Here is an 11,506-nt window from a genome sequence, read left to right as displayed (position 1 = left end):
AGGTTTGAATTTTTTGAAAATGAAAGTGTGCTCCTTTTGTCATATGCAAAAAGTAAAAGATTAGGTTTGAATTTTTTGAAAAGGAAAGTGTGCTCATTTTGTCATATGCCAAAAGTAAAAAATTAAGTTTGATTTTTTTGAAAAAGTGAATGATGTTGTCTTTGACAATTGAAAAAGAAGAACCTTTTATTTAAATTTTTTGAAAAAGTGAATGATGTTGTCTTTGACATGTGAATCTTTTTAAATTTGAATATGAAGTCTCATATGCCTATAAATAGATCATTTGAGAGCTTCACATTCACAACATCCAGAGCATACAACATTCATTCAAAGCTTTCATTCTCTCTTCTCTAAGCATTGAGCCTTAATCCTTGTTCATTTTGAGAGATATAGTTTGTGTTGTATTGTTCTTATTTCACTCATTGAGGAGTGTTTTCTGATAACCTACCCACTATCAGCTTTTGTATCAGAAAAAGGGTGTGTATAACCCTTGTGCGTGTAGAAAGTATTCTATACGAGAAATAGTTGAATCACCACTTGTAAGGTGATTGCAAGTGTAGAGGGTGTTCTACACGGATCCTTTGTAGCGGTGTTGTTCAAAGGTGTAATAAGTTTCTATCTCCAGCTGAAGGAGATTGAATAGTGAATTCGGGAATCCTCAAGGGATAGCTTGAGGCGAGGACGTAGGCAGTGGGGCCAAACCTCGTTAACATACTGAGTTTGCTTCTCTCTTACCCTTACTCTTTATATTTATTGCTATTTAATATTTTGTTTATATTTTATATTATATATTTGATTTATAATTGTTATTTTTTTAATACAACTCAATTCACCCCCCTCTTGTGTTAGTCATCTGGGCAACATTAATAATTGGGACCTTGGTGCATATCCAAATTGATAAGTGACTCGTGGTCGAATGTGCTTCCAAGTGTAGAAGTGTCAAGTTGTATTAAGGATAAGTCCAGAATCATATTCCACATGGACAATGGGTTATCAAAGTGTATAGGAGATTTGTGAGTAACAAATGAATCAAGTATGAGTGATGAAAATAAAATTGAAATGCAATGCAAAAAAGATAATCGAAGTTGAAATTAGAGTTTCTAATAAAAAAAGGCAAATTAACAAACACTTGGGTTGGGTTTGAGACTTTCTTTATTTCGAATTCTAGATAATTTTCGCGATTAACAATCCAGTCAAGGCATTGATAAACGGAAGATAAAAAGCTAAGCTCAAGTTTTGCAATATTTTCCTAAGGGATTCTCTACTTTACTAGTCAAACACACATTAACAAACAACTGAGAGAGGCCTTGATAGTTTTCAAGCTTTTGTTGTGCCTTACGTCAACAACAAAACAAGAGCAAGAGCCACAATCTATTTTTAATTCAAATCCGACTAGTAATATAGAGTGATCATCATTTATCGACAAAATATTGCACTATACTAGAATCCAAAACAAATCAAGCTTCATTCCACAACCCAAGCTTCAAAAATTAGCTACGCATGATAATTCTAACAACAAAGATTAATCTAAGTTGAACCATGATAAAATCTAAGAGAAAATTTCCAAACGAAATAAATCCTAGAGAAGCTGCATGCAGGACAACTAAAGTAAAATGAAAACTGAAAACGTAGAGCCTGCACTTCGTCCGTCCGTAAACGTCCAAACTAAGAACAGAAAAAAATAAATGAAAAACGAGAGTGCTAACGAGCTTCCGTCTACTCGCCCCTGGACTAAAACATAAAATAGAATAGGAAGTAAAACTGAAAGTAAGAACCAGAAAATAAATTCCAGCCGCCTACTATCTAAAAGCAAAGCAAGAATGGAATAAAATCAACACCAGCCGCCCCAAAGTTCTAAACAAAAAGTAATAAAATTCAACTACTCTACTGCTGTTCCTAGAACCGAAAATGAAAAGAGGAAGAATAATAATTCCAAAAACAGCCGCCTTGCATCTAAACTAAAAGAAAAGAAATAAAATTCCTAAGAACAAAACTAGGAACTACCCTCCTCCAGGTCTGAACAAAAAGCAAGAAAAAAAGAAACTTCAAAACTAAGCTACTGCTGTAGCCAAATGAAAAATGAAAGAAACAATGAAAACAAAGCTTAGCTACTGCTGTAGCCGAATGAAAATGAAAGAAACAATAAAAACAAGCTTAAGCTACTACTGTAGCCGAATGAAAAATGAAAGAAACAGAGAAGAAAACTAAATAAAACTGGCTGCCCAGCGTCTGAAACAAAGGAAAGAAAGTAAAAAAAATAACTCCCCCAGCTACTGAACTCCCTCTGAAATGAAGCAGCAAGAAAGATAAATAAACTGCCACGTTCTGCTGTAGCCGAATGTTTCTACGTGAAAACAGTGTAAAACCTATCTGCTGTTGTCTTCCAAAAGCTGTTTCCTGTCCACATGAAAAAGAAATAAAAAAAACTGTTGCTGCATGTTCAACTTCCATATGATCTCCTGCAACGTGCCTAGTGCTAGGTCTGTAACGCAATTCACATGCCAAAAGCTGAAACCAAATAATTCTCTTCTGCCTCCCATCCGAAAAAGAAAGAAAGAATTAAATCTGCTGCTGCTTTCCAACGACATCCAGCATGATGTATGAGTTACGTTTCCTTGTTGCATGTGTGTTGCATGTGTGAGTGGCTGTTGTCCGAGTGCTTTCTGTTCTGCATGTGCATCGTCCATTTCTTCTCCTGCTGCTCTGCGTCTGCATGTGTGCGTTGCATGTGTGCATGTGTTCCTGCATGTGTCCGAATGCTTTATGCTGCTTGGTGTGATCCGAATGGTGCTTGCACTTTTCTGCATGTGTGCATGTGTGAGTCCACTGCATGGTTGCATTTTCTACATGTGTGCTGTGTGAGTCCACTGCATGTGTGTATGTGTGAGCTTCTTTGGTCCATGTGATATTGTTTTTCTTCCAGCTCGTGCAGTACTGAATCAGGTTGAGTTTTACAAGTACCTGTGCCAAAAGTTTTGATAGTACCAGTAGTCAAATTCTGTCCGTGATTAAAGAAACCTGCAAAGTGTATGCAATTGTGAAGCAACTCTTTTAGGGACAGAGAGCCTGCAATTGGAGGTTACATGGCTGTCATGTGGCAAGTTATATCATTTTGTAATAAGTTGATTTTATGGGTCTAAAAGTAATGCTACAGTCAATATTAGAATTTGATGCATAATTAAGTGTTGAATCCTTATTTGATAAGATAAATCACTCATTTAAACAACTTAATTATGCAATTCTAACCCTTTATCAATAAGGAATAGCATTTACTTTCTCCCAAATTATTCAGAATAATATCAATTATTTTCTTTCGAATCATATATATATATATATATATATGCTCATTCTTCCCTTTTTAGTAAATATTTGATTTTAGGTTTGGAAGTGATTCTGAATTTGATTTTGATCAAATTTTTAATATGATTCTTTTTTATTTATGTATTAATTTCTCATACAATAATTTAAACTCATAATTTCGAATTTTGAAACTATTTAAGTCTGATTTGTGGGCTTCATAAAATAATTTTTGAATTATATTATTAATGTATATTATTTAGAGTTTTCTCTTTGTTTTGGGCAAGTCTCTTTGTCTTCTCCCTATAAATTATCTATTGAAACTAGTTTGCAGGATAATCGTTATTTTGTCCGACATTAAAGCTTATTAGTAAAAAAATATGTAAATATATTGTGTTTCCCTTGCTGGTAATAAAAATAATTAGAATCTTCGATCACTGAATTAATAGGTTCTAAAAATTATGTGTTCCCTCATTGTGCACAGAAAAAAAAAAAAAAAAAAAGGCCTACCACATGCAATTATATATATTTACACGCCATACAATAGCGTCAAATATAAGAAAAATTGTATACATCACACTATCATCGCACTCTCATCTCACTATATAAAATATGACACATTTATCATTATTGAATAATCTTTTATTAGATAATTCTTATATATTCAATAGTGATAAATGTGTCACATCTTACATAATGGATTGAGAGTGAAATGTGAAAGTGTGGTATATAGCATTACTCTAACTATAATTAAGCACCTTAATTTTCGATTTGGTGGAAGTTAAAAGTCGGTCAGGCTAGCTAGGTGGGGGTTCATTGGGCAGTAATGCAAGTGGCAACGATGAGGACTACCTTCAAGATACCATATATCACATCTCCCTTTTTCTATCCAATGAACCACTAACAAAGAATCTAATTCAACCTCTACTCTCCAAATAGCTAAATCCTTACAATGTTGACGACCATATAACAGAGAAATGAGCTCAGCTTCATTATTGGATCCATGCCCCAATTCTTAGGCAAAAGCCCAAGTAAGGTCCCCCTTCTCATCTATAATTAGACCACCTGCACCCATATGACCTGGATTCCCCAAAGAACTCTCATCCACATTTAATTTAAACCATCCTGAGACCGGTTTCATCCATTTCACAAGACTATATCTCTGTCTCTTAATTGGTTTAATAGGGATAGAAAAAAGGTTTAGGATTTTTTCATCGCCATCATTTATTTTCTTTGAAGCATGCAAGCGAAGTCCCACCCAAGCAATAGCAGCCTTAATCGAACCCCACAGAGAGCCCGCAGAACTCCTTCTCCCTTCCATACAAACTTTACATCTCCAAACCCAAATGGACCAAGTCACAATAATAGGAACAAAAGCCAATAAAATACTTTTTGAGTCGAGTGAGCAGCTCGCCGAAACCATAATTCCATAGTTGCTTTCCATGATCTACTAGAGTCATACGGCATCCCCAGCTAAAGAGAAACACGTCTCCAAATATATACTGTAACCATCCCTTTCGCTAGGACATGATCTTGGTCCTCCACACATCTCAGAGTACAACATTCACACTTTGAAGCCAAAGGAATGCCTAGAGAGCCAATACGAGAATCAACAGTAAGGCTAAAATTAAAAGACTTCCAAATGGTAACCGAATACTTCTTAGGAAGCGCTGAGTGCCAAATCCACGAAGCCCACTCAGATTTAGGGGCACGAACATGAACACAATCCCAAGCTGACTTCAAAGAAAATTCCCCATTCAGATTGGGCTTCCAGATCAATAAATCTTCTCCATCTTTTTGTTCCCCTAAGCAGGTCAAAATTTCTTCCATCTTGGATTCCCCCACCAATCTCTGCAACAGGTCCACATCCCACCCATTATGCAGCCTGCATTCCTTTACTTTAAGTAACGGACGATCAGATATCTCACAAAAATTTAAAAGGGGACCTGATTTCAACCAAGGATCACGCTAGAATGAAACATTCCCATCCCGAACCCGCCACAAGGAATTACCTAAAATTTTCGGAACCCTACCCACAATATGTCTCCAAAATAAAGTTCCTTTCTGATTATCCACCTGAGTCACATCCTTATCCTTTATATACTTTGTCTTGAAAAAATTAGCCCATAAAGACTCACCTGTCAGTAAATTCCAAGCGAGCTTCATGAATAAAGAAGCTTCAACTTCCTCTAGTTTTCGGAGACCTAAACCCCCTTCATGAATCGGAGAGCAAACTTTGTACCAAGCAATTCACTTCTGCTTTTGCTTTCCATTCGAGGAACCCCAAAAAAAATTACTCATAATCTGGTTTACGGCTGCAATAACAGCCTTGGGAGCATGCATCACAGAGAACAAATGAATAGATATACTAGCAATAACATGTCTCAATAAAAGGAGGCAAGCACCAGAAGATAAAAACCGGTTCTGCATCCATCCAACTTCCGTCGAATGCCATTCAGTAAGTCATCAAAATATATCAATTTAAGCCAGCCAACCATAAGAGACACACCCAAATATTTAAATGGAAAAAAACCTTCAGAGAAAGCTGTCAACAATAAGGAACTTCTTTTTCGAGCAACAGTAGCATGCTTAGAGAAAAAAATGCAGGATTTTTCTTTACTCACCACTTGATCAGACCAATTTTCATACAAAGCAAAAATATCTCTGATAGTTTGGAAAGAAGATCTTCCTCCATTAGCAAAAAGCACAATATCATCAGTATATAATAGGTGGGAAACAAGAGGAGTACCTCGTGGATGGGAGAATGGGACAATGTTGCCAAGGGCAAAATTATGCTTTAATAATCTTGATAGCACCTCTTCAACAATAATAAACAAGTAAGGTAATAGAGGATCTCCCTGACGTAGACCACGTCCGCTAGGAAAAAAACATTTGCCGAACCATTCATAACCACGGAGAACCAAGGAGTGGAAATACAATTCCTTATCAAATTACAAAGACGCTACGAGAACCCAAAATAGGCCATCACATGAATTAAGAAATCCCTGTCTATACTGTCATAAGCCTTAGCCATATCAATTTTAATGTCTATGTTACCCCTCCCCCCAACCTTCTTATTGAGCAAATGTATCATTTCTTGGGCCAAATAAATGTTTTCAAAAATACTACGCCCAAAAAGAAATGCACCTTGCTCCGGAGAAATAATTCTGTTTAAGATGGGTGCCAATCTACGAACCAAGATTTTAGAAAAAACCTTGTACACCACTGAGCATAGGCTAATAGGGTGAAATTTATCAAAACCAGTAGGCCTTTGCATTTTCGGAATGAGAATGATATAAGAAGTTGAGTAGAATCTAGGCATGGGAGTTCCAATAAAAAACTCCCGCACAGCTACTACCACATCAGCTTCAACAATATCCAAGCACGATCTATAGAAACCAGACCCAAAGCCATCTGGGCCCAGGCTACTATCAACAGGAATGGAAAACATAGCCTCTCTAACCTCTTGGATTTGAAGGGAGCTGAAGGAGTTTAACATTTTCCTCCTCAAGAATGGAACTAGTCACCAACCTGGACAAATCTGGAGGAACTCTACAATCTCTGGCCCGCAGAAATGAGCTAAAATAATCCACAGCACCTGAATGAATAGCTTCCGGAGTGTCCATGCAAGACCCATCTCTAAGCCTCATTTCCTGCACAAAAGGCTTTGCTAAAGAAGCAAAAGTTGTAAAAAACTAAGCCGAGGCCTCTCCTTTTTCCATCCAATTAAGCTTCACATATTGTGAAAGCTGAGTTTCTTCTCTTTGCATCCAGATTGCAAGCTCTTCCTTAGCCACCCATAGAGCCATCTCTGTATCTTCCAAAAAACCATCCTGGAGTTGACTTTCCAGTTGTTCAATTTGATTTTCCAAAGATTGGATATTTTTGTCAATGCGCCCAAAAACTTGGCAATTCCAATCTTTTAATATCACTTTCAATTTTTTCAACTTAGTAGCAAGGCCAAAAAGCCCCATAGTACCAGTCTGTTCGTTCCAAGGATTTTCCACCACTTCCCGAAAATTTGGATGGGACACCCACATTTGTTGGAACTTAAAGGAAGAGGGACCATAACGAGTGGCCAAAGCCTTTAACACAAAAGACAAAGGTGCATGATCCGAGGTCGAGCTTGTCATATACTTATAAAAAGCATCTGGCAATAAATCTGTAGTCACGACATTCATCAAACATCTGTCTAATTTTGACCAGTTTCAAGCTAAACCCCTCTGACCATTACACCACGAGAATTTGCCCCCAACCAATTTCATGTCAATAAAACCACAAGCATCGATAAACTCATTAAACTTATCCATGGCAATCCTCAACCTCGGTCTACCACCCCAATGTTCTTCCTCCCCACGAATAACATTAAAATCACCCAGGCATAGCCAAGGTGCATCTTGGACTACGTCCAACTGTAACAACCTCCAAAGTTCTCTACTTTCCAAATGATTGCATTTAGCATGAACCACAGAAAAAAACACTTGCCGAGAATCCATACATAAAGAAATAGTCACATGTTGAGGACTGTAAGTAATGACCGATATATGCAAACCTTCTTTCCATAACAACCAAATTTTACCACCAACACAAAAATTAGAAAAACAATTTTCAAAAGCCAGCAAATGCTTCAAACTAACCAGATTATGACCATCTGCAAAAAGGTTCAGCCAACATGATAAAATTCAAATGTAATTTCCTAACCAACTTACACAACCTTCTTCGAGATGATCTGAGGCCCCGGATATTCCAAAACAGAGGAGTGCAAATCATAGATTCATGCAAACAGGCTTGCTAGGAACCCGAGTCGAACTTCGAAGCAATCTTCCCCCTTTGGCCAGGTTTTTTCCATTTCGGATATCACTATCCGAAAGATATTATTTATTTTTGCATAAATCTTCCCCACACTCTTTTTTTGGGTCAGACCCACAATGTTCCTTATCATCCATTCCCAGAGAGTTCAAGCCCTCTTGGACCGGATGACCATCAACCTGAACGTCTTTTGAAGACCCTACTAAAACATGATCCACCACCACCTCGTCATTCAATTCCTCAATCACGACATTACCAAGGCCGTTTGGCCTCATATGATCCCGTGATGTGTTGCCATCAGAGTTGTATATATCCAAAACAAGGGAAGGAGCTTCATCCACAGCAAAGCTTGCCACTTCAACCTCACACGACATCTGATTACTAGGCAAAGTAAGATTCGAATTTACTCTCAAATTCTGATTCAGCATGCCGGCAACGTCCCCATTATCACAAACCACCATCTGAATACCATTCAATTCTAAATTATTTTCCGTTGAGATCTTCTCTATTTCGTGAAACTCATTTACGCCCATAGCCATATTCAGTTCAGAACTCGCTTGCATCTTTTCTTGTCCAGGCTCCTCCACATTAACAACTTCCTGAGCTGCTTTGGAACAACTAGGACCAGCCTCATCGTCGAGCTCCAAACTCACCAACGACTTAGTCTGCCTTGCCTTCGTTAATCGTTCCTTTTCATGGTCTGATATTATCGGTTTCCATACTTGCATCTGCTTATCCCCTCGTTTCAACGTCCGATCCATCACTCGCTTAGCACCCTCCTTCCCTTTGCATAATTTTAAGTTATGACCCTGCATTTTACATCTAGTACAAAAGGCAGGCAAGCTTTCATAAACCACTTCAATATACCAACTCAGCTCCTGATGAGGAGTCCCCATCCAGATCCCACCGACTGGTGTTTTCACAACATCCACTTCCAAACAAACTCTAGCCCCATCGGTTTTGGTACCTCACTTGGTAGCATTATCCCTATGTAAATATCTACCAATCGGGGCAGTGATATGTTTCAAATAAGCCTCATGATAAAAGTTTGGAGGCAGGGAAGGGAGAAAAACCCGTACCGGCACCATCGATGGCTCTGCTTCCTTATCAAAATCTGGGTTCCAATGAAACCCACGGTAAGGCACTCCCTCAATGTCTATAACTTCCCTTGACAGCGCCTTCACAAAATCCCTTCATTTGAAAAATGCACAAAAACATTACGAGCCCTGCGCATCGCTGAAACCACTGGCTGCAAGTCCAAACCCCATCTACTTCGTATGAATGCCTGAATCACATCAAGAGAAGGACATTGCTTGAGGAATTTAAGAACCATGGCAAATCGGAAAGGAGAAACCGATCTCTCAATTTCATCTTTGGAAAAAATCACCCAAAACTCACCATCTATCACTTTAGCCGGACGGAACGGAATCTCCACCTCCGGCAAGGGCTGTGGCGGTTGTGCCACCATGTCGGCGAACGTCCTCAACCGTCCTGAAGGCACTGAAGGCCCAGGGGGACCCCCGGCGGCAGCCATGAGGCACACGCAAATCGTCCTAGAAGAAAACAGATCGTAGAGAGAAAAGGGTGAAAACATCAATCCCCCCCTTATTTTCAGATTAATTCCTTGAATATTTGTTACTGCCAAGGTAAATTGACTTCTTGCTAACTGAATCAAAGTCACCATTCCCACTGCATGGTCACAAGAAGCCAAAAAATAAATAAACCAAATCATATACAACAGCTTAAAATCCTGACATCTCCAACAAAGACTCAATATAAGAGAGAAGTACTCCATCTTTATTGAAGATAAAGCATACTTTAAAATACATATATTTCATAAAATTGCCCACACTGCATACGTAATTGATTTGGTAATCACCTATACTAAGAGAGCAACTCAAATAAAGACTCAATATATCCATCCACGGCTTTAAAATACTTGTGCCTCCAATTCTTTTTAATGATTAGGATCCCAAAGAATGCCCAAAACACAAGTGCATACGACACAGTTACAAATGCATAGAAGAAGAAATTAGGGTGATCAATTATTCTAATTCCTTGTTTTTCTTCAGGTTCTGATTGGTTTGTGGTTGAGCATTTTCTTGGCAAAGGGTCTCCATAGAGTTCTGGATTACCCTCATAGCATTGGTTTGTGAAAGTAGAGAATTGACGCTCAAATGGGATTCTTCCTGACAAATTGTTGTAGGCAACACTAAATGCAGATACAGAAGTGAGTCCAACCAATTCAGAAGGAATTGTCCCACTCAACTTGTTATGAGAGAGATCCAAACTCTCCATGCTTCTCAAGTTTTGAAAAGAGATTGGAATGGAACCTCTTAGAGAGTTATTCAACAAGTTCAAGAACCGAAGCTGTGACAATTCTCTCAATTCAGAAGGAATGCTACCTATCAACTGGTTAGATGACAGGTCAATTGTGATCATTATCAAGAGAGGGAAACCTTTGAAAGTATATAACCTATTTTTTATGAACAAAGACATTTGAGTTTCCAATGGTATGAAAAACGGAATATAATCATCTCTAAATAGGTAGGGATACTGTAGAACTAGTTTATTGATATGGTAATTCCAATAAGTAAGGCTTGGAGAACTCTTGTTCCAGAAAGTAATATTATCAAGGCAAGAGGGAATACCTCCTGAAAGACGATTGTGAGAGACAACAAAAGCTTGTAGTGTTTTCATCCGACACAGTCTTCGAGTTAAGTGACCTTCAAAGCGATTTCCACTTAAAATAAGTGCTACCAAGCAAGAATGATCATACAACCACTCTGGAATATTATTGGACAAGTCATTATCTCGAAAATCTAGGACTAGTAAATATGGACTGTTTAATATGGTGGGGGAGATTACTCCTTCGAAGTGATTGCTACTAAGACGTAAGATCCTCAACATTGTCATGTTCACGTCCTTTGGGAGCACTTGTCCTTGCAATTTGTTGTTTGATAAATCTAACAACATAAGTCGCGTGCCAGTTCTAGTCAAACTTTGCTGTAGTGTTCCTGAGAATTTTATGAGAAAGGTCTAGACCATGGAGAGGCAGATAACCAAAGGACCAAGGAATGTTGCCTTCTGATGCATTTGAGGAAACGTCAACACGAATTAAGCTTGGAAGAAGATATCCAATATTTTCTGGAAGAGAGCCTTTGACATGATTATCAGATATGTCCAATGACTCAAGTGGTGAAGTTCCATTAGCAGAGCAATCAAGGAAAGAACCATCAATTTTGTTGCCACTCAAGTACAAACCTGTGATATTCATGTTGAAAAGTAGTTGACAAGGTACGCTTCATTTTATTGAGTTGTAAGACAAGTCTAGCAAATGCAATAAATATTGGATGGATATGAAGGTTGGGACAACGTGACCATTCTTCTTGTTGAGGCT

General features: G+C 38.2%; 2 protein-coding genes across 3 annotated transcripts; both read right to left on the bottom strand.

The window, feature by feature from the left end:
• Nucleotides 1–2,773: 2,773 nt before the first annotated feature.
• Nucleotides 2,774–9,876, bottom strand: LOC122309541. Of its 2 annotated transcripts, XR_006242451.1 has the most exons (3): nucleotides 9,505–9,876; nucleotides 8,012–9,391; nucleotides 2,774–2,961 (listed from the first exon to the last, which is right to left on the bottom strand). XR_006242451.1 is itself a non-coding variant. In XM_043123054.1 (2 exons), exon 2 carries the CDS (start codon nucleotides 9,000–9,002, stop codon nucleotides 8,172–8,174), a length of 831 nt encoding a protein of 276 aa, XP_042978988.1. In that variant the 5' UTR covers nucleotides 9,003–9,391; nucleotides 9,505–9,876; the 3' UTR covers nucleotides 5,887–8,171. The 2 variants fall into 2 exon arrangements, 1 of the variants encoding a protein (XP_042978988.1); XM_043123054.1 differs by lacking the exon at nucleotides 2,774–2,961 and having other exon boundaries at nucleotides 5,887–9,391.
• Nucleotides 9,287–11,383, bottom strand: LOC122310039 (receptor-like protein 15). Its single transcript, XM_043123922.1, has 3 exons — nucleotides 11,191–11,383; nucleotides 10,109–11,123; nucleotides 9,287–9,659 (listed from the first exon to the last, which is right to left on the bottom strand). The coding sequence occupies exons 1-3, from the start codon at nucleotides 11,381–11,383 to the stop codon at nucleotides 9,287–9,289; spliced, it is 1,581 nt and encodes a 526-aa protein (XP_042979856.1).
• Between the last annotated feature and the right edge of the window lie 123 nt (nucleotides 11,384–11,506).

This window comes from Carya illinoinensis, chromosome 5 (assembly GCF_018687715.1).
Source record: "Carya illinoinensis cultivar Pawnee chromosome 5, C.illinoinensisPawnee_v1, whole genome shotgun sequence".
NCBI classification, from domain to species: domain Eukaryota; kingdom Viridiplantae; phylum Streptophyta; class Magnoliopsida; order Fagales; family Juglandaceae; genus Carya; species Carya illinoinensis.
This window is presented reverse-complemented; position numbering and strand designations above follow the sequence as displayed.

Coding starts and splice junctions, on each gene's coding strand:
- LOC122309541 (XM_043123054.1), bottom strand. CDS start 9,002: ATGGGGACTCCTCATCAGGAGCTGAGTTGGTATATTGAAGTGGTTTAT.
- LOC122310039 (XM_043123922.1), bottom strand. CDS start 11,383: ATGAATATCACAGGTTTGTACTTGAGTGGCAACAAAATTGATGGTTCT. Junction 11,124..11,190: donor TTCCTCAAATGCATCAGAAG/GCAACATTCCTT, acceptor TAAAATTCTCAG/GAACACTACAGCAAAGTTTG. Junction 9,660..10,108: donor TATGCATTTGTAACTGTGTC/GTATGCACTTGT, acceptor GTTTTCTTCTAG/GACGATTTGCGTGTGCCTCA.